Source organism: Hyla sarda, chromosome 2 (assembly GCF_029499605.1).
Source record: "Hyla sarda isolate aHylSar1 chromosome 2, aHylSar1.hap1, whole genome shotgun sequence".
Taxonomy (NCBI): Eukaryota; Metazoa; Chordata; class Amphibia; order Anura; family Hylidae; genus Hyla; species Hyla sarda.
Genome location: NC_079190.1, coordinates 143,524,673 through 143,552,239, shown reverse-complemented (window position 1 = coordinate 143,552,239; position 27,567 = coordinate 143,524,673). Strand labels below are relative to the sequence as shown.

The 27,567-nt window shown below is 44.7% G+C and overlaps 1 protein-coding gene across 11 annotated transcripts in view; it reads right to left on the bottom strand.

Moving 5' to 3' along the window:
• The window catches only part of LMO7 (LIM domain 7), a 239,648-nt gene that overhangs the window by 155,891 nt on the left and 56,190 nt on the right, over nt 1-27,567 (bottom strand). For 3 of the 11 annotated variants that reach the window (XM_056555525.1, XM_056555528.1, XM_056555524.1), the window contains exons 1-2: nt 25,653-25,701; nt 6,994-7,068 (exon numbers count right to left, since the gene is read on the bottom strand). In XM_056555525.1, coding sequence (XP_056411500.1) covers nt 6,994-7,068; nt 25,653-25,688 — 111 coding nt within the window. In that variant the 5' untranslated portion in view covers nt 25,689-25,701. Of the gene's footprint in view, nt 1-6,993; nt 7,069-21,715; nt 21,736-25,652; nt 25,706-25,780; nt 25,958-27,567 lie in introns of those variants that run through there. The other 8 variants (XM_056555522.1, XM_056555529.1, XM_056555526.1 and 5 more) reach the window with 7 other exon arrangements.

The window sequence follows — 27,567 nt, the reverse complement described above, 5'->3', positions numbered from 1 at the left end:
AAAGCAGTTTACACCTCAGTGTAGTATGGGTCATCCTATTTTAACAAATCAAAATGAAGCAAAACAACTTATATTCACCTGCAGTACATTTTATCGCAGTACCGTATTTATCGGCATATAACACGCACTTTTTAGGCTAAAATTTTTAGCCTAAAAAGTCTGTGTGCGTGTTATACGCCGATACCCCCCCCCCAGGAAAGGCAGGGGGAGAGAGGCCGTCGCTGCCCGCTTCTCTCCCCCTGCCTTTCCTGGGGTCTAGAGCGCTGATGTCGGCCCTTTTCACCCCCTGGTTATCGGCGCCGCTGCCCGTTCTGTCCCCCTGACTATCGGTGCCGGCGCCGATAGCCAGGGGGAGAGAAGCGGCGCCGACAGCCAGGAGGAGAGAAGGGGCAGCGGCACCCATTGCCGGCGCCGCTGCCCGTTGCCTCCCCCCATCCCCGGTGGCATAATTACCTGAGTCGGGTCCGCGCTGCTCCGCTGCTCCAGACCTCCGTCGTTGCTATGCGCTGAACGGCGCGGCGCATGACGTCAGAGCGCCGCGCCGTGCATAGAAACAACGCCGGTCCCCAGCGTCGTTGCTATGCACGGCGCGGCGCTCTGACGTCATGCGCCGCGCCGTTCAGCGCATAGCAACGACGGAGGCCTGGAGCAGCGGTGCAGCGCGGACCCGACTCAGGCCTGGAGCAGCGCGGACCCGACTCAGGTAATTATGCCACCGGGGATGGGGGGAGGCAACGGGGCAGCGGCGCCGGCAATGGGTGCCGCTGCCCCTTCTCTCCCCCTGGCTGTCGGCGCCGCTTCTCTCCCCCTGGCTATCGGCGCCGGCACCGATAGTCAGGGGGACAGAACGGGCAGCGGCGCCGATAACCAGGGGGTGAAAAGGGCCGACAGCAGCGCTCTAGACCCCAGGAAAGGCAGGGGGAGAGAAGCGGGCAGCGACGGCCTCTCTCCCCCTGCCTTTCCTGGGGGTATATCGGGGTATACACGCGCACACACGCACCCTCATTTTTTCATGGATATTTGGGTAAAAAACTTTTTTTACCCAAATATCCTTGGTAAAATGAGGGTGCGTGTTATAGGCCGGTGCGTGGTATACCCCGATAAATACGGTAATTCCTGTCCCATTTATCTGAATAAGGCTACTTAAAATGTGCAGAACGTCTGCACGAAAAACACGAACAGACATTCCGCACAATTAATCCCATGGGCCCCAAGACCACTCGGATATGTACTGTCTCTTAGATGCTATGGGCAACCCCCCGGCCCCCACCCCAATGCGCTTGCTGATGGCATCTACGGTCAGAACAACGGGATAGTTTCACATAGAAAAGGATCAAGTTGGTGATATTCTGTGGGAAATCTGCAGCCTAACAGCATATAAATCTGCATCATATTGTGCAGAATTGGACCCGTTTATATAGTTGCGGATTTACAAATAAAAAAACACAATGCATGCGATTTAATAAAACAGACTAGGATAGGCAGGCTTGGACAGAAGAATATGCCATCAATAGAACTACTTGCAAATGCACTCTCTCCATAGACTGCAACGTATTTGAGACGATTCCGCAGAAGGAATGGACATGTAAATTCTTTCTGCAGGGCTGGAATCGGAAATTCTGCTGTGTCCACAGTGCAGCAGAAACCCATGAACAATAAGAATCTGCTGCAACAGAATTTCCAAGCAGAATTTTCCTGCCACATTCTGCTCAGAAATGTTGCCGTGTGAATGGGGCCTTAGAAGGACAGACTTCAAATGTGGCAGATTTATCACCGAGACTCAGGCTGATTGTTTAGTCTACAGTAACTAAGAGTTTGCTTACTTCAGGCGAAGGTAATGAAAGATTATGGTGCATTATTTTGGCACAGAGCACTAAATTTTCCAAATTTGACATGTCCCTTTAATAGTAAGCCAAGCCATCTTGTTAATGAGGCCATGACTAAGGATCATATCTGATCCGAAACGCATCAGCGGTTGTCCCACATGTGTTTTCCTGTACTATCCAATATAGAATATTCATCTTTTTCGCACCCCTGACACTGGACCCGTTTAATTTTCTGGGATTTCCGTATGGCCGGATTATGCTGATAGCTTGTCCGTGTGCAGCTGGCGGTGATCGTGAAGGAGAGAGCTGTTGGTTGCTTACTATTTGAAGCCCTCTTGTTAGACACATTTTCCTGTTTTTTTGGCGCACACACAGCATAATAAATGTGTCTAAGTCGCCGTGCACCCCAATTCTAGTGCATGTGAAGCTCAATTTCTGGAGTATTACACAAAGTAAATGTGGGCCTGTGTATTTTAAATCTACAGCAGATTTTCAGTGGATTTTGCCTGGACAAGTGTTTTGTATGGAATGCATATAAAAGGATGCCATACGCTGTGCGTCTGAAATGTGCATCCAGGAGCTCTGTGGGGGGCAGGTTTCAGATGTTGTAATGTCATTCCTGGAGGTTTTCAAGTGTGAGAACTGTAAATTATTAGCTTTCGTTCTCCAGCCATCCCACCAGACTAAAGGAAATGCAAAATATGACAACTAAACACCTGTTTCAATGATCCCAAAGGAAAACTCAGGGCTGACCTGTTTATGGATTTCTTTGCATGGAGGATCTGTTTTTCTGCTGTGATGTTACCAAAAAGGAGACATGCGAGTTAAGGGGACACACAGGCCACTTTATTAGGCACACCTTGCTAGTAGAGATGAGCGAAGTTACAGTGATTTGTCTCCTAGGACTGTATCCACCTTTTCCAGCCCAATGGAGCTCCTGAAAGCTGAACTCATTTATGCAGGACTAAAGTCAGCAACTGCCGAGCCGAGAAGTTTGTGACGAATCGAATAGCTGTAACTTCACTCATCTCTTCTTGCTAGTATCATATCGGACCCCCTATTGCTTTCATTTTTCGTGGTATACTTTTTACAAGGTGCTGGTCCATATAGACACGATGGCTTCACAGAGTTGCTGATTTGCCGACACATGATGAGAATCTCTTGTTCCACCACATCCTAAAGGCATTCTCTAGTGGATGGAGACCTGGTGACTGTGGAGGCCATTGGAGTACAGTGACCTTAATCATGTATGAGATGTGAGATTTGTGACATGGTGCATTAGCCTGTATGAAGTAGTTATATGAAGAGGTGTATACTGTGGTGGAAAGGGGCGGACATGGTCAGTAACAATAATCAGATAGGCTGTCATGTTTAAAGCATGCTCAATTGGTACTAAGGGAACTAAACTGTGCCAAGAAAATGTCCCTCACACCATTGCACCACCAACAGCCTGCCATCAGACCAGGCAATGTTCTTTCAGTCTCCCATTGTCCAATTTTTGTGAGCCTATAAAAATGTAAGCTTCAGTTTCCCGTTCTTAGCTGACATCTAATGGGCAGGGACAGAGGGCAAAGCTTTTTACACAGGGAGACCTTTTAAAAATAAGGGCTGGGAACTAAATGTGGTGCACTTAAAGCACAGACTATGAGAACGTTCACATGGGAGCACATCCGCAGTGTATTTGATGCTGCAGATGCGTTGCCGGAACACACAGGGTTACGGCACAATGAACTCTCTGCTGCTGCTGCCAAAGCTCTGTGTGTCAGTTTCTATATATACCCAAAATTGGTATTAATACAAATACAAAAGATTACGCCTCTCAATACTTTAAATTCAGGAGCACAAGGAAATTCTGTGACAAGTGGATAACCGTTAAGAGACAATTTTTTTGTCATAATTCTTGTTCTTTTGTGAATCACATAAAATAAATTTCCCAGGGTGGTGACACATGCTGGCATGTAAGGATAGGTCACCAGAAATGACCAGCACATAAATGAAGAAATGAATAATTGCACACAGAGTGTCTACCCTGCTGCCCAACCAATCTATTTAAGTGTGTCACTCAACACAATAAGGTCACATCCCATTGCTATCAAAGGTTAAAAAGTTCACTTCGAATAGGCCAGGTCTGTACTACAGGGAATTCCTATTTAGAGGTGTCTTGGCCTATTCTGCTCACATTTATACGGTGCATGACACAGCAACCAAAATAGGGTTTTGGAGTGTCAAGCTGTGCATAACTAGCTTGCTGCCTGACTGGTGAGCAGTTAAGGGGTTATAAAATAATACAGGCAAGGTTGTTAGCCCCCTCCCCCGCCTGGAAAACTTGTTGGTAACTATAGTGGTATGTCCCATGGGTGGGGGGGAGAAGGAGTGCACCAATCAGGGGTTTAATAGTTTCCCGGGCTTTCAGGGGCCCTCCCCTGGGTATTTATTGCTGTGGTGTCTCCCTTCCCCCCCCCCCCCCCCCCCCCCTCAATCTGCCCAGGACCCGGAGTTTTGCCCTCCCTCCCTCCTTTTTGTATCTCTGTTTATTGTAAGTCACAGCTTGGCGGTAAGAAGACGGTGAAAGCGGGGTCAACCCAGGGTAGACCTCCACACAGGACGGTGTGGCAGCACCTCTCGGGTTGGTAGGAAGCCAATCGGTGTCTTTGTTACAGTTAAATTGTTATTTATGTAAGTAATTTTATAAATAAAGCTGTGGCCGATCCCCACCCATAAAAAAGTTGAATTGTTGTTGTGTCAGTTATTTAATTATTTATTGTAGTAAGGGGGAGGGGTAGTCAACAGTCAAAATATTATAGCAGCTACAAAAGGACAAAGAAAATGGCCCCATGACTTAAACAATAAAATACTGTTACTACTACTAATAGCTTTATGTAAATGAGTGCCTAATCATAAAATAAGAATGAAAGTAACAAATGAAATTGCCACGATCATACTATACAGAAGTCAGGTTTCCATAACTCTTACTAAGAAATTGGGCAGTTACCTCTTCAGTCACCCTCAAGATACCTGGGATCTCAGCTGTAGGGTCCCATTTAAACAATGTTTGAGGCTTTCACAGAATAGTCAGGAAAACATTAAAGAAGTGAAGCACATTCCCTACAGATGTTATATACACAACACAAGCGGCTCCTCTTTCCCGAAAAAACTTAGACAATCTGTCGACCTTTACTAGTAGAAGAACCAGCTAGATTCCTAGTAAGCAATAAAAAAAATGATTTCTATAGGTCAAATATCAAACAGCTGCAATAAAAGTCTTTATACAGACCATTAATTACTCAGAGGTTACAGATCTGAGTTTTACAAGGCTAAAATACCGAGCAGTAGGGTAAGGTTCTTACTGGACGGTTCTTTGTTCTACTACAAAATATGCTGTCCAAGCAGCAACAAGAAACTGTTAGACATCAGAGCTTTCCAAACTTTTCATATTGGTGACACTTTTTAGAAATGCATAGTTTGAGGACACACCCCTCGCCGTACAACCAATTGTATGTATCACTTCACACATCCCATGAGGCATGACATGATACCAGTATCAGCATCACAAATGTGGCTGCTACCCCCTCTGTGCCATTTAATTACCCCCTACATCATCCCCTTTATTTCCCTGTGCCATCACTTTTCCTACATTCCCCCGTCTTTTATTACCCTCTGTGCCACTTTAATTACCCCCCATTCTTCTTGTGCCATTTCACCTACACCTCCACCTCATCCCCTGTGCCCCTTTATCACCCCTCCTTGATCACCCCCTCAGTCACTTCAGCCCTAGCCCTGCAACCTTAACCACCCCCCCAACCCCCATCGGTTACCCCATGGCCCATTTACTTCCCACCTGTTTTTCCTTACAGCTCCGGCAGGCCCAGTGGCCCCTGCTGTCATCTGACGAGTTATATCCCCCTGCTCCGCTCTTTGAGCGCAATGACAGAGGTGTTACTCGTTAGAAGTTCCAGCAGCCACTGCTGCAGGAGATGACAGTCCCTCGACACATTTGGGGACTGCTGTCACCACACTAATGTGTTGTGGCACCCAGTTTGGAAAGCCCTGGTTTAGGGAAACATGAGGTTCGCCTCTAAACATGTTTTCATTCAGGAACCCCCCCTCTATAGCCAGAATGGAGAGCTATAAACAAAGGACACTCTTTCGTTAAGATTCTGTACATCCATTACAATCATTGTGTCATAGGCTGTGTATTCAAAAAGGTTGGCCAAAAATGAACAACTCTATTAAGTATAATTATATTATTGTTGTGCATAGCCCAGATCGAAGACTAACACTTTAGAAAAGACAGTCCACATTTTCCTCCCATTGAGCACAGATGTAGGCAATCCAATTCAGTAAAATCCTACTGATAAGGGAAGCAACAATTGGAGGTTTTAAACAGCTCTTCATCCAACAAAAAACTCTAAATAGAAGAGGGTGGAAAATCATTTGCTGGTCTATCTTTTCAGTATAAGCAAAGAAAAACTAAAGAAGCAAGCCGAGTCATGTTTAAATACAATGTTTGCAGGGACTGCAGAAAACCTGGGTAAATGTTATTCACAAAACCAAATTGTATGGAAAGTCAAACAATGCAGCACCTCTGAATCCTGAATGTGTGAGATTTTAACTTTCCTATTTTTAAGTAACTGACTGAGGTCACCAAATGGGCCAGCAGGGACCTACAACAGGGATATTGAAAATAGAGAAAAGCCTCCCATAATCTCTTAGCACCCATAATAAAGCCCATCTATTGAGATGCTAGCGAATAAAACATGAAAAACAAGCTTCTGCTCAGTACATGAAACTCTCTTCTAAAAGCTGAATACCTGCTCAATGCCTTCGCTATTTAGCTGCAAATTGGATTTCCCATCTCAGCCCCATCCCACATTTCATTGTCTATAGATAAATTCTTCAGTAGCTGAGTAAACCCGCCAGACATGTAAACTTCACAGCTTTCTTTCCTTATTCAGTATAGGATCCTGGAAGTTGTTTACATTGTATGGCTGAGCCTAGAAAGCTAACAAATGCCTTCATTCCTGCGCTATGATATATGTATAGGTTAACAAGCTGTCATACAGTTGTGCTGCGTGTCTTGTTCCCTGATAGAGAGCAGCAGCATGTAACCATGCAATGTCGTGCCACGCTGGATTTAAAGCTAGTAGTTAGCATTGCTGAGTCTTACCTCAATCCATCTTTGTGCTTCAGAAAATGCTAAATCACAAGACACGTCTGTATTCTCATTCCACTCCATAGCAATCTAAGAAAAAAAAAATATTAATTTAGAAAAGAATACACACCAAGCTTTAGTTATAATGCTTGTATATTAAAGCTATGAAATATTCTTGCATACTTTGGGGTTCAATTCTCAGCATTTTTAAGCTATTGTTTACTGTAACATTATTTCTTATACAGTGCCTGAAAACATGAAATGTTACCTCTGACAGCTAGAGGATTGCTACATGTATTTAGCCCAAGCAATTCTCTCATCTAAATTTCCTGGCGTTCTAATACATTTTACCAACACTGATACTTGCAGCAAGCCTTTAGGCCCCAATACCTATTAGACAAAGTCAGTCAAACCTGTCTCCCCCTTCTCCCCATTGACAACACATCCATCCTCGGCTTGGGGCTAACAACTGTTTGTCAAACAAGCATTCAGCAGATAGCTATAGAAGGTGTATTGGCACCTCTAAGGGTTATTCCAACCAAAGACTGTCCGGGCATGCTGGGAGTTGTAGTTTTGCCACAGCTGGAGACACAATGTTTGGAAAACACTGGGAAAGGGTATGATGTGTCTGACCATTAGGGCCCCCTGCGATTTCAGGAACAGAGCCATGACTCTCCTCACTGCATGGGGCAGTGGGGTTGGCACGAGCTCCATGCACTATGGGAGCTTCAGACATTCCACAGTGCTGTATCCTATTCATTTAAATAACTCAGACATTTTAAAGTTTTGGGTTTGCGGCTGTGCGTTACATCACTGCAGAGGGGGATGAATATCCAGCCAGTGTTACAGAAGATCGGTGCACCTCGGAATAAAGAAACACCCCCCAGTGCACCCAATGCCGTGATTTACATATTTATGAGAGTAAATGTTACAGAATAATGGCACATCGGTGACAAATAATGTTATTTACAGTACTGTACCCTATTAGCCTACATCAGTATGTTAGGATGATCTAACAGGGTACTAGCATACTGCAAAGTGGTATGCCTGCAGATAAGTTTAGTATGGGGTGTATCATCCTCACCAGCATGGTGCAAACCATTTCATTTATATGGCAAAGTAAGTGAGAAAAATTGGAGGGAGGCTTACTAAATAGGTCACTCAGTCTGAATGGCAATTCTTTTCAATGCAATTTCACAATAAAGCTTATGTACATTACATTAGCAGCTATAGAATCAAAACAACTAAAAGGGTAACAAGAACGCCTTTAAAGGGTACAAACACACATTAGCCACACTGACAAGAAAGCAGTGACCCATGACCCCAATTCTCAGGACCCTAGCAACCTTCAGGCTGGCTTGTTCTGAACACTGTGGCCAAGAGCTCATAATCCTTACATTATCAGCCATTACATACATGTCATTCCTCTGGAGGGGGGGGGGGGGGGGGAGCTGTTTGACCTCCATATTACCGAATCCAAGTAATGCATGGTATACATACAAATCTATGCCAACATCGAATCCCCTTGACATACATTTTGACACATTTTGGATGTTTTCGGTATATTTTCTCTTTGTATTGCCATTTTATGCCTCTACAAGCATACTTTGTATGTCATTACTGTACTTCTAAATACTGTCAAGGTTGGAGACATTTCTCAATTTTGCAGTGTAATGCCAAGTGCCATACATCTCCTGAATACCCTGCTATACTATACTGCATGTTTTTTTATTTACCTTGTATAACTGGATGTTTAAACCACATAAGGGGTAGGCTCCAGGATATTCCTCCTGACATTCATGGAAAAATAGCCTAGAAAATGATTTACTAAGTTCACTGGTCCTGAACCAGCACGGTGTGTTAATGCAGAAGAGTCCCATACCTACAGGGCTATGCTGTAGTGCCTATACAATGGCGGGAAATGACAGTGTTGGAGAAAAGCTACAGTTCCTTTTTTTATTCTAGAAGTCTTCATCTTTGGGAGAATACCTTAGTGCTACAACATCAAATGTTCCATGCCATGGTTTAGGGGTTTTATTGTAAACGTAATCAGGGCTGGTGTTGCCACTAGGCAAACTAGGCAGCCTCCTAGGGCGCAGCCAGACAACTTCCCCATAATGTTACCGCCAGGACAGATTCTTGAAAAGGGGGTGTCAAGCGGGTGTCTCCTTCCTGGGCTCAGCTTTTAACTGTATGAGAATGTAAAATGCACACAATGAGGTAAACTACGCCATTGCTTGGCTTCTTCCAGTGTAGGCATTGTTGTATCCCGTGCTGCTGGCACCAGAAGATCAGAGAGAGAGAGAGGAGAGGAAAGGCGACCGAGGAGCTGCAGGTAGCAGTGTGACAGTTGAGAATAGTTTTTTTTTATTATTTTTTAATGTTGCCACATATGGGGACCTAACTACTATATAGGAGCATAGAGGGGCCTAACACTTGATAGACAAGTGTTTTTTTTTCAACTATACTATCCAACATTGCACACAATACCACAATGCAATTTATCATGTGTTCTAAACGTAGTAAATACCTGGTCTAATGTATTATTTAACACCAAGTGCATTTCATTGGCATATATACTTTTTATCCCCTTCAAACTTTTAGCCATGCATTTCAAATGGTGACAAGCATTGGCCTGATAGCTCTCTCCCCATATACTTGCATGTTGGGCCAAGTGTTTGCATGTTTGGAATCGGGAGAGTGGGGTAGCCGGCTTCTCCCTGAGAACAAAAATGATTGGGGAATTTTGAAATCAAACTACCTGACCCTCCACTTCCATGACATCTGCCATCATGGCAGAGTTCAGGGCTACCATATATATTAGATGGTTGGCTGACATTACTTAAGTCAGAGGGTTCAACCAACATTCATCCAAAGCATATGGCCAGCTAAATGCTTGTGTTATCAGAAAGTGGTTCTGAAGCTATATAAGGTTGTAGACCTCCAATATGGGGATACTGGTCCTTATAAAAGAGAGCTGAACTAGAAGACTGAAGAAGTTAGAAAAGTCCTCTGAAACCATACACCGCATGTCTAGCAGTTCACTAGGGGGCGCTGTATGAAGCCGTATGCCCTCCTTATTCTGCCATACAGACTCATAGCTGGGGGGAGAATGCCTCCACATGTGCCCTCTCCTAGAGAATTACCCCATTTTACTCTAGGATTCTTATGTCTGATAAGACACTAGTGATGCCTGGAAGTCAGCCCGAACCCTCCAAAGTCACCACTATGCACCTTTCAAATCTTGTGTTGCCAGAAAGGGTGCTTCATGGCTAGGGATAGCGCTGCTTCTGAACCTGCGCAGGATTTCAGGGTGCAGGGCGGTGATGTTGAAGGTGCTTAAAAGGTGTACTCCGGTGAAAAACTTTATTTTTTATTTTTTTTTTAAATCAACTGGTGCCAGAAAGTTAAACAGATTTGTAAATTACTTCTATTAAAAAATCTTAATCATTCCAGTACTTATTAGCTGCTGAATACTACAGAAGAAATTATTTTCTTTTTGGAACACAGAGCTCTCTGCTGACATGACCACAGTGCTCTCTGCTGACATCTCTGTCCATTGTAAGAACTGTCCAGTGTAGGAGAAAATCCCCATAGAAACCATATGAAGCTCTGGACAGTTCTTAAAATGGACAGAGATGTCAGCAGAGAGCACTGTGGTCGTGATGTCAGCAGAGAGTACTGTGTTCCAAAAAGAAAAGAATTTCATCCGTAGTATTCAGCAGCTAATAAGTACTGGAAGGATTAAGATTTTTTTTAAAGAAGTCCTTTACAAATCTGTTTAACTTTCTGGCACCAGTTGATTAAAAAAAAACGTTTTCCACCGGAGTACCCCTTTAATAATATACAGCTCAGGACATTTTGCAAAGCGATTATCAGCACATTGAAAGATTCAATGCAGGACATCAGAACATGGTAAGAACATTGGGGGCGATCTATCAAAACCTATACAAAGGAAAAGTTGCCCACAGCAACCAATCAGATCTCTTCTTTAATTTTGCAGAGGCCTTGTTGAAAATTAAAGAATCGAGCTGATTGGTTGCTATGGGCAACTTTTCCTTTGCACAGGTTTTGATAAATCTCCCCCATTGATATTACCTTATATATGACACGATGCCTTTAACCTCTTAAGGACCAATGACGTCCTGGGACGTCATGGCACCCTGGGCCTTAAGGACCAATGACGTCCCACGACGTCATGGCGTTTTCCGGTCCCTGCCGCTCGCCGGGCAGAGATCGGAACTGGATGCCTGCTGAAATCCTTCAGCAGGCATCCAGGGCAAACGCAGAGGGGGGCCATGTAGGCCCCCCATGTCGGCGATCGACGCAAATTGCAAGGGAAATCGCCCTTGCGATCTGCGGCGATACCGGGCTGATCGGGTCAGACAGCCAGGACCATGCTGGAGCCTAGGAGCGAGGTGGCAAGCCTGCCACCTCCTCCGATCCCCTGCGATTCTTCGGTTAGTTAACCGACCAATCGCAGGGGGCGGTTACTTCCTCCCGCCCTGCCCCTGAAATCCCGGAGAGGACGGGAGGAAGACCGGAGGACGCAGCGGGGGACGGGGGAGTGCTGGGGCCCGGCCCCGGTACTTACCTCGTCCCTGAAGACCCGGATCCCTGCGATGAAGACGGCGGCGACAGGTGAGTTGATCTTCAGCCGCGGTCGGGCCCTTTACAGCAATGCACGTCGCCGTAAAGCGACATGCATTGCTGTATTGGGACCCTGTATACTACAACTCCCAGCATGCCCAGACAGCCCTTGGCGTCTGGGCATGCTGGGAGTTGTAGTTTTGCAACATCTAGAGGTCCACAGTTTGGAGACCACTGTGCCCTTCCAGATGTTGCAAAACTACACATCCTCAGCATGCCCTTACTGTCCAGGCATGCTGGGAATTGTAGTTCTTTAACATCTGGCCCTTCAGATGTTGCAGAACTACAACTCCCAGCATGCCTGGACAGTTTTGGCATACTGGGAATTGTAGTTTTGCAACATCTGGAAGGGCACAGATTGGGAACCACTGTATTAGTGGTCTGCAAACTGTAGTCCTCCAGATGTTGCAAAACTACAACTCCAAGCATGCTGGGAGTTGTAGTTCGGCAACACCTGGCTCTAAAGATGTTGCCGAACTACTACTTCCAGCATGCCTGAGAATGCTGGGAGTTGTGGTTTTGCAACAACAGGAGGCACACTGGTTGGGAAACATTGTCTGTTTCCTAACTCAGTGTTTCCCAACCCGTGTGCCTCCAGCTGTTGCAAAACTATAACTACCAGCATGCACTGATAGACTGTGCATGCTGGGAGTTGTAGTTTTGCAACAGCTGGAGGTTCCCCCCCCCCCCCTGTGAATGTACAGGATACATTCACATGGGCAGGGGGCTTACAGCGAGTATCAGGCTGCAAGTTTGCAATGCAGCAAATTTTGCGCGGCAGGTCAAACTCGCAGCGGGAAACTCCCTGTTATCCCCCGCCCGTGTGACTGTACCCTAAAAACACTACACTACCACAAAATAAAATAAAAAGTAAAAAACCGCTACATATACACATACCCCTACACAGCCCCCCTCCCCTCCTCAATAAAAATGAAAAACGTCTGGTACGCCACTGTTTTCAAAATGGAGCCTCCAGCTGTTGCAAAACAACAACTCCCAGTATTGCCGGACAGCCGTTGACTGTCCAGGCATGCTGGGAGTTTTGCAACAGCTGGAGGCACCCTGTTTGGGAATCACTGGCGTAGAATACCCCTATGCAAATCCCTAATTCAGGCCTCAAATGCACATTGCGCTCTCACTTCGGAGCCCTGTCGTATTTCAAGGCAACAGTTTAGGGTCACATATGGGGTATCGCCGTACTCTGGAGAAATTGCCTAACAAATTTTGGGGGGATTTTTCTCCTTTCACCCCTTATGAAAAGGTGAAGTTGGGGTCTACACCAGCATGTTAGTGTAAAAAAATACATTTTTTACACTAACATGCTGGTGTTGCCCTATACTTTTCATTTTGACAAGAGGTAAAAGGGAAAAAAGCCCCCCAAAATTTGTAATGCAATTTCTCCCGACTACGGAGATACCCCATAAGTGCGACAACCAAACCCCAGGATGGGTTAGGGTGATAATTAAAAACCTTTGACCCTGGGAAGCCCAGGGTCACTGAAACCCTTATTAACTCCCCTAAACCCCTAAAATTTAACCTTTATTCATATAATGTTAAAAAGAATTTTTAAGGTGAGTGTATAACTTAAAACTACGGGCTTGTGTGTGCGCTTAATAGTATTATTTATATTCCATCCAGTTGACCACTGGTAAGTATGTTCAACCACATGTGGACTGCAGTTCCACAGTATATTGCACACACAAGCTACCGATGTTAAAACGCTGAAAAGTAGAGGGGACATTTTCAGCGTTTAAACATCGGTAGCTTGTGTGTGCAAAGGGTCAAAGGTTTTTGGTTACCCCATAAGTGGGCGCAAAGTGCTCTGGGGGCGCACAAGAAGGCCCAGAAGGGAGAGTGCGCCATTTACATTTGAGGTGATTTGCACAGGGGTGGCTGATTGTTACAGCGGTTTTGACAAACGCAAAAAAAAAAAAAAACACATGTGACCCCATTTCGGAAACTACACCCTTCACGGAATGTAATGAGGGGTGCAGTGAGAATTTACACCCCACTGGTGTCTGACAGATCTTTGGAACAGTGGGCTGTGCAAATAAAAAATTTTGTACAGCCCAACGTTCCAAAGATATGACAGACACCAGTGGGGGGTAAGTGCTCACTGCACCCCTTGTTACATTCCTCAAGGGGTCTAGTTTCCAAAATGGTATGCCATGTGGGTATTTTTTGCTGTCCTGGCACCATAGGGGCTTCCTAAATGCGACATGCCCCCGAGCAAAATTTGCTCTCAAAAAGCCAAATTATGACTCCTCTTCTGAGCATTGTAGTTCGCCCATAGTGCACTTCAGGTCAACTTATGGGGTACCTCCATACTCAGAAGAGATGGGGTTACAAATTTTGGGGGGTATTTTCTGCTATTAACCCTTGCATAAATGTGAAATTTGGGGGGAAACACATTTTAGTGAAATTTATTTTACATTTTTTTACATATGCAAAAGTCGTGAAACACCTGTCGGGTATTAAGGCTCACTTTATTTCTTGTTACGTTCCTCAAGGGGTCTATTTTCCAAAATGGTATGCCATGTGGGTTTTTTTTTTCCCTGTTCTGGCACCATAGGGGCTTCCTAAATGCAACATGCCCCCCAAAAACCATTTCAGAAAAACATACTCTCCAAAATCCCCTTGTCGCTCCTTCGCTTCTGAGCCCTCTACTGCGCCCGCCGAACCCTTTACATAGACATATGAGGTATGTGCTTACTCGAGAGAAATTGGGCTACAAATATAAGTATACATTTTCTCCTTTTACCCCTTGTAAAAATTCAAAAATTGGGTCTACAAGAACATGCGAGTGTAAAAAATGAAGATTGTGAATTTTCTCCTTCACTTTGCTGCTAATCCTGTGAAACACCTAAAGGGTTAAAACGCTGACTGAATGTCATTTTGAATACTTTGGGGGGTGCAGTTTTTATAATGGGGTCATTTATGGGGTATTTCTAAAATGAAGGCCCTTCAAATCCACTTCAAACCTGAACTGGTCCCTGAAAAATTGTGATTTTGGAAATTGTGAAAAATTGGAAAATTGCTGCTGAACTTTGAAGCCCTCTGGTGTCTTCCAAAAGTAAAAATACGTACATTTTATGATGCAAACATAAAGTGGACATATTGTATATGTAAATAAAAAATAAAAAATAAAAAATATGATTTGGAATATCCATTTTCCTTACAAGCAGAGAGCTTCAAAGTTAGAAAAATGCTAAATTTTCAATTTTTTCATCAAATTTTGGAATTTTTCACTAAGAAACGATGCAAGTATCGACAAAATTTTACCAATAACATAAAGTAGAATATGTCACGGAAAAACAATCTCGGAATCAGAATGATATATAAAAGCACTCCAGAGTTATTAATGTTTAAAGTGACAGTGGTCAGATGTTCAAAAAACGCTCTGGTCCTAAGGTGTAAAATGGCCTGGTCCTTAAGGGGTTAATGCTGTAGTTTTAGCCAAAGCCAAAAGCGGATCCAGCAGAAAGTCGAAGTTAAAAAGTTGAAGGGGGTACCCTGGATCAAAACAAACCCCCCCCCCCAAAAACATATACTTCGTTCCCCCAGGGATCCCTCTATGAAGTCTTCTGCTCCTCCGGGGAATGCTCTGGCTGCTACTCCTGAGACAGACTCATCTCAGCAGTCATGACAGCCCGCTCAACCAATCACCAGCTGCAGCAGTGTCCTGGCTTAGTTGGCTATCACTGTGTGAGTCGAATTCATCTCAGAAGTAGCAGGAGCATTCAGCAGCCGAACAGAAGACTTCACAGGGAAATCCCTGACAGATCAAGGCAATGTATGTGTTGCTGTTTTTTTTTTTTGTTTTGTCTATTTATTATTGTATAAAATCACGAAAGTAAAAAGAAATATATCTACACTCACCACTCGGCAAACTACTCGATGCTCCTCAGACTGGGACTGACAGGGTACTCCGGCTGCAGAGATGAGTGGCACTCAAACACCCGTAGCTTGCCTCTGAGTGCCACTCATCTCCCCGGTCAGTCCCAGTCTGAGGAGCATCTAGTCCTTAGCCGAGCAGTGAGTGCAGATAGATTTCTTTTTACTTTCATGATTTTGTACATTGATTCCACTTTTCACATCATATCCTAGCACCACTGTGTACTCAACATAGGATAGAGGACTTATCTACAGCTACTACCGCTCCATACCTGGTAACCAGTTAATTGCCGGATTGAGCAGTGCCGTCTCAGTATCTACTTTCTATATCTTTTTATTATTGTCATTGCGGCCAAAAATAAATAAAAATGCAGTTCCGGGCAGGTGAATTTTTCATTCATTTAGCCCTGTTCCGGACAAGCAGGGCTGGACCAACTTCCCACTTTAAAAGGGGTACTACCGTGCTGACAATTTATCCCCTGTCTAAAGGATAGGGGATAAGTTGCCTGATCATGCGGGGTCCCACCGCTGGGGACCCCCGCGATCTTCCATGCAGCACCCCGCTCTCATCAGGCCCCGGAGCGAACATCGCTCCGGGTCTGATGACTGCTGATCATGGGGTCGGAGTATCGTGATGTCACGGCTCCGCCCCCATGTGACGTCACGCTCCGCCCCCTCAATGCAGGGGGCAAGACAGCTGTCTCGCCCCTGCCATAGACTTGCATTGAGGGGGCAGAGCTGTGACGTCACGATCACCGGCCCCGTCATCAGCCCCGGAGCGGATGTTCACTCAGGGGCCTGATGAGAGCTGGGTGCAAGATCGTGGGGGTTCCCAGCGCGATCAGGCAACTTATCCCCTATCCTTTAGATAGGAGATAAGTTGTCAGCATGGTAGTACCCCTTTAATTTTATTATGCCGGAGCTGATTTCAGTAGCTGGGGCCCGCCTCTAATAGCCGGCATGTGGCCACGGCCGGCTATTAACCATTTAGATCACCGCTGTCTAAGCCGACAGCGGAGTCTAAATGGACCTTTCAACCATCCCTGGTTGTCTAGTGGGGTGGATCACGAATCCCCTATCCTCCCGCAGTGCAATTTCAGGGGGTGGTCCACTGTGAAGGTAGCTGGAGGGCTAACCTCTACCTCAATGGCTGCCGTGGATCTGTATTTCATTGAACCTGCCTGGAACAGGCTCAACCAAATGAGCACAGATCAAGGGAGTTCAATAGAACTACATTGATCTGTATGAAGAATCTAAAAAAATATATAATTAATAATAAATAATTAATAATAATAATTATATATATATATATATAATATATATATATATTAACATAATAAAAATTAACGTATTTGGTATTGGCACGTGTGCAATTGCACAAGCTTAAAACATAACATATATTCGGTACAATCAATAGCGATAACTTAAGAAAATAAAAAAAACACAGAATTGCGTGTTTTATAACATTATATCCCCAGTAAAAGTTCAAAGTGCGATCATTACAAAAATTGTACCAATACAAAGAAGATTACGGCGCAAAAAAGGAGCCCTCGTACAGCCAAGTATACGGAAAGATAAAAATGTTTTAGGGGTCAGAACATTTTTTAATTAGTAAAACATGACAAAAACTAAACAAATTTGGTATTGCTGAAATCAGGCTGACCTAAAGTATCAAAATAACATGTAAGTTTATCCAGCAGGTAATTTTTTTTTTTTTTTTTTTTGGAGCATAAATTATGGAAAAATGAAGTAGATTGTGCTCCTGTTTTAGTCTCTGGACAAGTAGTTTTTTGTTTGTTTGTTTTTTCACACCCCTGTTTTAAGTCTTCTTGTTGTATTTACTTTACCTTTTGAATCCACTTCTGGCTTTGGCTCAAAAAACTGGATGACAAAACTCCCACAAAAAGCTCTGAGTAAAACCCAGCTGAACAGATGTATTTATTGAACAATAACACCGCCTTTTTTGTCTTAACAAACATACAGTATCGCCCATAAGTGAGTCCACCCCTCACAATGTTGTAAATATTTTATATTTTTGCATGTGACAACACTGAAGAAATGAAATTCTGCTACAAAAGTAGTGAGTGCACAGCCTGTATAACTGTGTTTAAAGGGATACATCAGTGGAAATTCTTTTTAAGTTAATTGGTGCTAGAAAGTTAAAAAGATTTGTAAATTACTTCTACTTAAAAATATTAACCCTTTCAGTACTTACCAGCTGCTGTATGCTCCAGGGGAAATTGTACAGTTCTTTTCTGTCTGACCACAGTGCTCTCTTCTGACACCTCTGTCCATGTCAGGAACAATTCCCCATAGCAAACCTCTCCTGCTCTGGACCGTTCCTGGCATGGACAGAGGTGGCAGCAGAGAGCACTGTGGTCAGACAGAAAATAACTATACAATTTCATCTGCAGCATACAGCAGCTGATAAGTACTGGAAGGGTTATTTTTAAATAGAAGTAATTTACAAATCTGTTAACTCTTCTGGCACCAGTTGATTAGAAATTTTGTTTTCCACCAGAGTACCCCTTTAACCCCTTAAAGGGGTACTCCACCCTAGACATCCTATCCCCTATCCAAAGGATAGGGGATAGATGTCTGATCGCAGGAGTCCTACTGCTGGGGACCCCCGCAATCTCTCCTGCAGCCACAAACCCTAACATCACTGCACGGAGCTAAATTTGCCCCGTGCGTGATGACTCACAATACAGGGGCCAGAGTAGTCTGATGTCACAGCTCCGCCCCCTAAATGCAAGTCTATGGGAGGGGCAAGCAAACTTAGCTCCCTGAAGTGATGACTCAGGGGGCTACAAGAGAGATTCTGGGGGTCACCAGCAGTGGGACCATGCGATCAGACATCTTATCCCCTATCCTTTGAGGGGATAAGACGTCTAGGGCAGAGTAACCTTTTAAGGTAGTCCAGGGCTGAAAAACTTATCCACTATCCTAAGGATAGGGGATAAGTTTCAGATTGCGGTGGGGGTCCGATCGCTGGGGCCCCCTGGTTCTCCTGTACGGGGCCCCGGCTCGCTGGCCAGATTTGTAAATTACTTCTACTTAAAAATATTAACCCTTTCAGTACTTACCAGCTGCTGTATGCTCCAGGGGAAATTGTACAGTTCTTTTCTGTCTGACCACAGTGCTCTCTTCTGACACCTCTGTCCATGTCAGGAACAATTCCCCATAGCAAACCTCTCCTGCTCTGGACCGTTCCTGGCATGGACAGAGGTGGCAGCAGAGAGCACTGTGGTCAGACAGAAAATAACTATACAATTTCATCTGCAGCATACAGCAGCTGATAAGTACTGGAAGGGTTATTTTTAAATAGAAGTAATTTACAAATCTGTTAACTCTTCTGGCACCAGTTGATTAGAAATTTTGTTTTCCACCAGAGTACCCCTTTAACCCCTTAAAGGGGTACTCCACCCTAGACATCCTATCCCCTATCCAAAGGATAGGGGATAGATGTCTGATCGCAGGAGTCCTACTGCTGGGGACCCCCGCAATCTCTCCTGCAGCCACAAACCCTAACATCACTGCACGGAGCTAAATTTGCCCCGTGCGTGATGACTCACAATACAGGGGCCAGAGTAGTCTGATGTCACAGCTCCGCCCCCTAAATGCAAGTCTATGGGAGGGGCAAGCAAACTTAGCTCCCTGAAGTGATGACTCAGGGGGCTACAAGAGAGATTCTGGGGGTCACCAGCAGTGGGACCATGCGATCAGACATCTTATCCCCTATCCTTTGAGGGGATAAGACGTCTAGGGCAGAGTAACCTTTTAAGGTAGTCCAGGGCTGAAAAACTTATCCACTATCCTAAGGATAGGGGATAAGTTTCAGATTGCGGTGGGGGTCCGATCGCTGGGGCCCCCTGGTTCTCCTGTACGGGGCCCCGGCTCGCTGGCCAGATAGCGGATGTCGACCACCGCACGAAGGGTCGGCTGACACGCCCCCTCAATACATCGCTATGGCAGAGGTGGAGATTGCCAAAAGCAGCGCTCCGGCTCTGCCATAGAGTTGTATTGAGGGGGCATGTCAGCCGCCGCTTCAAGCGGTGGTCAACACGCCCCCTTTCTGCGGGCTGCCAGGGCCCCGTACAGGAGATCGCAGGGGGCACCCCTATAGCCTCTATCCTTAGGACAGGAGATAGGTTTTTCTGCACTGGATATCTCCTTTAAGGACAAGGACAATTTACGTTTTTGCACTTTAGTTTTTTCATCCTCACCTTCTAAAAAGTATGACACTTTCAATTGTGCACCTACAGACCTATATAAGGACTTGTTTTTTGTGTAACCAATTGTACTTTATAATGACATGACTTATTTTAGATCATAATCTGAAGAAAAAAATAATTTGTTGGGTGAAAAAAAAAATGCAGTGCACTTTTTGGTAAAAATGACACCTTATATTTATTTTGCAGGTAAATACAATTACAAGGATACCCAATTTATGTAGGTTTAATTTTATTTTACTACTTAAAGAAAAAAAAAAATTAACTACATGCACCAAAATTAGTATGTTTAAAATTGTCATCTTCTGACCCCTACAACTTTTATTTTTCTGAACACGGCGCGATCTGTAGTTTTTATTGGTCCCACTTTTGTTTTGATTGGACTTTTTGATCGCTTTCTATGGTATATGAAGTGACCAAAAATTTGCAATTTTGGACTTTTTATTTTTACGTATATGCCATCGACCATGCGGTTTAACTAACCTTATATGTTAATCATTCAGACATTTGGGGTTAATTCACTAATACTCTTTGTTAACTTTTTTTTAGTCCCCCTATCTTTCGTTTGCATACACTGTTCAATGCTATGTCATAGCATATCATTGAACAGTGTTATCGTTGTTCTGCTGCCCCAGCCTGCGAAAGCTTTCTGAAGCAGCAGAGGACCGATCGGACGCAAGGAGGCAGGTAAGGGCCCTCCCGCTGTCCATTAAGCTGATAGGGACATCGCAATTTTACCACTATTTTCTCAACTTTGATCGCGGCATCTAAAGGGTTAATGTCGGGCTTCAGCTCGATCTGCAATGCCCGTATTTACCGTGGGTCCTGACTGCTGATAGCAGTCGGGACCCACGGGGTTTGAAGCGTGCTTAGCTCGTGAGCACGCTTCAAACATCGGTAACAGGACCAGGGCGTATAGGTACACCCTCGGTCGTTAAGCACCAAAGACCAAGGGTGTATCGGTATGTTGTGTGACCACCATTATACTGCTTCAGATTTTCACAGTACATGTTTGGATATGAAAATATGATATCACAACCTTTGGATATGACAATGAGCACGTGCATTCAACTTCTTTGATTGACCATGGTGAGGCCTGTTCAAATGGAACCTGTCCTGTGAAACCGCTGTATGGTCTTTCCCACCATGCTGCCACTTAATTTCAGAGTCTTGGCAATCTTCTCATATGTTAGGCCATCTTTATGTAGAGCAAACATTCTTTTTTTTTCCAGATCCACAGAGAGTTCATGAGGTCCCATCTTAAAGTTCCAGTGACCAGTATTTGAGAGTGTGAGAGCAATAACATCAAATTTAAGACACCTGCTCCCCATTCACAACTGAGACTTTGTAATACTAAGAAGTCACATGACACCGGTAAGGGAGAATGGCTAATTGGGCTCAATTTGGACATTTCCACTCAGGGGTGTACTGACTTGTTACCAAGGTTTAGACATTAATGGCTGTGTGCTGAGTTATTTTGAGGGGACACAACATTAAACACTGTTATACAGGCTGTGCACTCACTACTTTCCATTGTAGAAGAGCGCATTTCTTCAGTGTTATCACATAAATAGATAAAATATAGGGGTATGTAAAATATAAAAAAATAAAAAAAGGAGGGGTGTACTTATGAGACACTGTATATAATGTCTCAGAGAAAAGTCGGTACATTATGACAAAGGTGACGAGCAGTAAAACTGCTTCCCCTCTGACGGACAGTGCAGTCATGGGACCTGATTAGGTCTCCAGCAATGGCTAAATAACATGTAACTTCTCAATTATAACTGGTAAATTCAATGTTCACATCAAGTTTTGGGGCTGTGTCGCCATACAACGAACATCAGAACACCTTCAGAAAGGTATACCATGACCATACCCCCAGTACACTCAGACATTAGCAGACTAAATGTGAGTCTACTAGTGACTATGGTTGTCCATTTCCAAAATCTTGTCTTCTACACCTTTGAGTCCTGCACACAACACATTTTTTCAAGAAACAGACCAAATGTAGTCACATGGGGGGAGATTTATCAAAACCTGTCCAGAGGAACGTTGCTGAGTTGCCCATAGCAACCAGATTGCTTTCATTTTGCAGAAGCGATCTGATTGGTTGCCATGGGCAACTTTTCCTCTGCACAGGTTTTGATAAATCTCCCCCTAGTAGAGTACATTTGGTATATTAAAGTCTATGGTGGTGCTGCTGGTAAGCTATGGTAAACCTTTTTGCTGATATGCCAAAGTGCTTGATTAGGACATACCCCAAAATGTGATGTAAAAGTGGTCTAAGGCTGGGTTCACACTGCAGAATTTGTGCCAGAGATCAATCCGGCGCTGCTAGGACCGAGCAGACTGCATTGCTGCCCCCATAGACTGCAAAGCTTTTGGGAGATCTGCTCAGAAATGCATTGCCATTTATGGGGACGGCAATGTAGTCCGTGCGGTCTTAGTGCCGCCGGCTCGATCTCCGGCAGAAACTCTGACCAGAAATTCCACAGTGTGAACCTAGCCTAACAAACATCAAGCAGATGTGAAAGGCCAGATACATAGAGAAGAGCTCTGTCAACCAGCAACCCCTTGAAGGGCACTGATCCATCAACAACATTCTATAGAGCAGATTGATATATACAGTGGTCCCTCAACATACGATGGTAATCCGTTCCAAATGGACCATCGTTTGTTGAAACCATCGTATGTTGAGCGATCCGTGCAATGTAAAGTATAGGACAGTGGTCTACAACCTGCGGACCTCCAGATGTTGCAAAACTACAACACCCAGCATGCCCGGACAGCCAATGGCTGTCCAGGCATACTGGGAGTTGTAGTTTTGCAACATCTAGAGGTCCGCTGGTTGAAGACCACTGGTATTGGAGGTTATACTCACGTGTCCCCGCCGCTCCGGACCGTCACCGCTGCCCTAAATGTCGCCCTTCATCGGTGTCGCCGCGTCCCCGACACTTCGACTAGGCCTCTGCTTCCCCGTCATCCTTGCTCTCCGTCGCTGCCATCACGTCGCTATGTATGCCGCTCCTATTGGATGACGGGATGGTGTACGCAGCGACGTGATGACGACGATGGAGAGCGCCGACGATGCAGGGGATCCCTAAGAGGATGCGCCGGAGCCCCGAGCACAGGTAAGTGATCGTCAGCGGACCACAAGGGGCACCGTAAATGACTGTCCAGTGGCAGCTGAAGCAGTCTGCGCTGCCGGATAGCCGTTTATGCGATGGCCCCGACATATAAAAGCATCGTATATTGATGCTGCCTTCAACATGCGATGGCCTCTGAGAGATGATCATATGTTTAAATGATCGTATGTCGGGGCCATCGTAGGTCGGGGGGGGGGGGGGTCCACTGTACTTTTGTGGGAATAGATTCTGCATAACATGTGATCTGTTCATATATTCATATAGATCTCTGCTTATGCTGGGCTTAGGAGTCAAGAGGGCAGTCCTTATCAGTGATTGACAGCTACATCAGCACGTATTGTGATAAGCCAGCCCACCTGACTCAAGCTAAAACAAACAAGTTATTTCGATAGATCATATGTTACATTTTTCCTATAAATCTGCCCGTCTCCTCGTGCTCTATATCTGTACACAGTGACAGGTCCATACAAGAGAGCAGCCAAGTACTGTATGGAAAATATAACCTAAGACTGCACAGGCAGGAAGGAGAAATACAAATATTTTGGATCACCTACTTTATACCAAAGTTCTCACAACCAACGCCAACATTTCATAGCGACCACAAAGCAAACTCCCATCTGGCAGAACACAAAGAAGCTCAAACAACGCGCTCCATACAGTACACAGCAATAGATACAGTATGTAAAACACTGGGATCCTCCAGATCCAGGGAAAAGTCCTGAATAACTGGAAGTGCCAGCTAGACGCCTGCCTCCCACCTGGAAAGATTTCCCTGCCAATGCTGGGGCTAAGCACTACAGCCAAACAGATGTAGCAGAGCTCAACCGTTCTGTTACTATTAGGATGATGTCCCCTTTTTTTTCCCCCGTTCAGGTTCCGTTGTTGCTGCTTATAAAATGATTACAAACTGTTGTTTTTTTATTTATAATCATTTCACATCCGTTTGTTCCCATCGGCGCTCATTTCCTCCCCTCCCCCACCACCCCCAGGAGAAAAGACAGTGCATGCAGTATTCTTTTTCTCCCATCAAAGAAAAAAAAATAGATACCGTAAATTTAACATTGAAGTCTATGAAAAACGGATGAGCCTTTAATGCCATTCGTTTGCATCCGTTTTTACTTCCGAGCATGCTCAGAACAAAAAAAAAAAATTTTTTTTTGGTTTATTAAAAGGGGTAGTCCAGTGGTGAACAACTTATCCCCTATCCTAAGGATAGGGGATAAGTTTGAGATCGCGGAGAGGTCCGACCGCTGGGGCCCCCTGCGATCTCTCTGTACAGGGGCCAGGCTCTCCGCCGAGATAGCGGGTGTCGACCTCCGCACAAAACGGCGGCCGACACGCCCCCTCAATACATCTCAATGGCAGAGCCGGAGATTGCCGAAGGCAGCGCTTCGGCTCTGCCATAGAGTTGTACTGAGGGGGCGTGTCGGCCGCCGCTTCGTGCGGAGGTCGACACGCCCCCTTCCCGCGGGCTGTAGGGGCTCCGTACAGGAGATCGAAGGGGGCCCCAGCGGTCGGACCCCCCGCGATCTCAAACTTATCCCCTATCCTTAGGATGGGGGATAAGTTGTTCACCACTGGACTACCCCTTTAACTGAACAATGATGGATCCAAACGGAAAACATCCATTATTGTCCGTTTTTTTTATTAAGTCCGTTTTTTTTTTTTGACGGGAGAAGAACGGGACGGGTCTAGACGGCTGTTTGAGCACAGCCTAAGGGTGCGTTCCCACCTGCCATATATACAGCAGCGGGAAATACGCTGCCTATTCCTCGCTCACTATACACACAGGGATTTCCCGCGGCAGCCCTGTGTGTGCAGTGAGTTTTGGAGGCGGAGCCGCGCGTCAGTCATGCCGGGACACGGCCCCGCCTCCAAAACTCACTACACGCGTAGGGCTGCCGCCGGAAAGCCCTTTGAGCGAGGAATACACAGTGTAATTTTGCCGCTAATTTTGTGCAGGGTCAAATACGTTGCGTATACCCCAGGTGGGAACGCACCCTTAGTATCTATATCAGTGTTTCCCAACCAGGGTGCCTCCAGCTGTAGCAAAACTACAACTACCAGCATGCCTGGACAGCCTTTGGCTGTCCGGGCATGCTGGGAGTTGTAGTTTTGCAACAGCTGGAGGCACCCTGGTTGGGAAACACTGATCTATATTAGTCCACTAACCATAAATACTACAAGAAGGAAATGTTCCACAAAACTGTAAATATCAGGCTCAGTTAGGTCTACAAGATTTCTAAACTGATCCTGAACACATGCAGTGGAGCTCACCCCAAATGGTGACACCCCCAAAGGGAATGGTCAGTAGTGCATTGGGATGGATATATGGCTTGAAGTTAACCTGCAGTCCTATGTAAAGACATACGTATAAGAAGCTTGATGATATCTTGCAGTCCTATGTAAACTCAACGTAACAGATGATGACTTATACCAGTGTTTCCCAACCATGGTGCCTCCAGCTGTTGCAAAGCTCCAACTCCCAGCATGTCCAGACAGCCTTTGGCTTTCCGGGCATGCTGGGAGTTGTAGTTTTGAAACAGCTGGAGGCACCCTGGTTGGGAAACAATTATACTAAAGTGACACTTAATCTAAACTTAGCTCTGCTAAAACTTTTCTATGTATACTTGTGTGGCATCAGACTATATTACGCCTGACAGACAGCACATTCCTAATCCTGACAGACATAACTCTGCTACATCAGTAAGAATTTGGTGAACGCTACAGACAGACGTGACACCCCACACACTCCGGGTCTGCACTCTCCATGTCCGGAGCTGGACATTATCACCCGGTACCGGGCAGCCCTCACTCCCACCGGTGCCCGGGCACCTTCTAGGCGTCTCGTGTCCGCATTGTGCCCCGGCCGCCCCTTACCTGTGCAGATGCCGTCACTCAGCGGATGCTCAGTCACACGGTGCAGTCCGAGCACAAGTAACGCGTTGTCTCCACACAAAGTTATTCTGTGTCCCAACTGCAGGTGAGCAAGGAAACCGCTCCCCTCCCCCCAGCGTCTCCCACCGGGCTCCGGCCACACCCTCCGTCCCGCTCGGCTCTAGCTCCGCCCTCTAGCGGGCTTTAACTCCAACGCCCGTTCTCAGAGAAGGAGCTGTCCTCCCCATACTTTATATGTACTATAGTAGTACAGTGACTTCTGCAGGGAAGTACTGATGAGGAGTTTGCCTTCCATTCTACTGAATTGTCTGTGTTAAGACTCTAATAGGACTCAAATATGATATCTATTTAAAAATCTTAATCCTTCCCGTACTTACCAGCTGGAGGAAGATCTTTTCTTTTTGAATTTCTTTTAAGTGTGTACAGTGCTCTCTGCTGACACCTCTGTCCATGTTGGGGCCCAGAAGCTACAAGTTATGACTTTTATTAGAGTCCTTACATATCAGAGTCCTGTCATATTAGAGACCTATCATATTAGAGACCTATCATATTAGAGACCTGTCATATTAGAGACCTATCATATTAGAGACCTATCATATTAGAGACCTATCATATTAGAGTCCTATCATATTAGAGTCCTGTCATATTAGAGACCTATCATATTAGAGACCTATCATATTAGAGTCCTGTCATATTAGAGACCTATCATATTAGAGACCTATCATATTAGAGTCCTTTCATATTAGAGTCCTGTCATATTAGAGTCCTGTCATATCAGAGACCTGTCATATTAGAGTGCTATCACATCAGAGTCCTGTCATATTAGAGACCTGTCATATTAGAGTCCTGTCATATTAGAGACCTATCATATTAGAGTCCTGTCATATTAGAGACCTATCATATTAGAGTCCTATCATATTAGAGACCTATCATATTAGAGACCTATCATATTAGAGTCCTATCATATTAGAGTCCTATCATATTAGAGACCTATCATATTAGAGTCCTATCATATTAGAGACCTATCATATTAGAGACCTGTCATATTAGAGTCCTATCATATTAGAGTCCTATCATATTAGAGACCTATCATATTAGAGACCTATCATATTAGAGTCCTATCATATTAGAGACCTATCATATTAGAGACCTATCATATTAGAGTCCTATCATATTAGAGACCTATCATATTAGAGACCTATCATATTAGAGACCTGTCATATTAGAGTCCTATCATATTAGAGTCCTATCATATTAGAGACCTATCATATTAGAGACCTATCATATTAGAGTCCTATCATATTAGAGTCCTATCATATTAGAGTCCTATCATATTAGAGACCTATCATATTAGAGTCCTGTCATATTAGAGACCTGTCATATTAGAGTCCTATCATATTAGAGACCTATCATATTAGAGACCTGTCATATTAGAGTCCTATCATATTAGAGTCCTATCATATTAGAGTCCTATCATATTAGAGACCTATCATATTAGAGTCCTATCATATTAGAGACCTATCATATTAGAGACCTATCATATTAGAGACCTATCATATTAGAGTCCTATCATGTTAGAGACCTATCATATTAGAGTCCTGTCATATTAGAGTCCTATCATATTAGAGTCCTATCATGTTAGAGACCTATCATATTAGAGTCCTGTCATATTAGAGTCCTATCATATTAGAGACCTATCATATTAGAGACCTATCATATTAGAGACCTATCATATTAGAGTCCTGTCATATTAGAGTCCTATCATATTA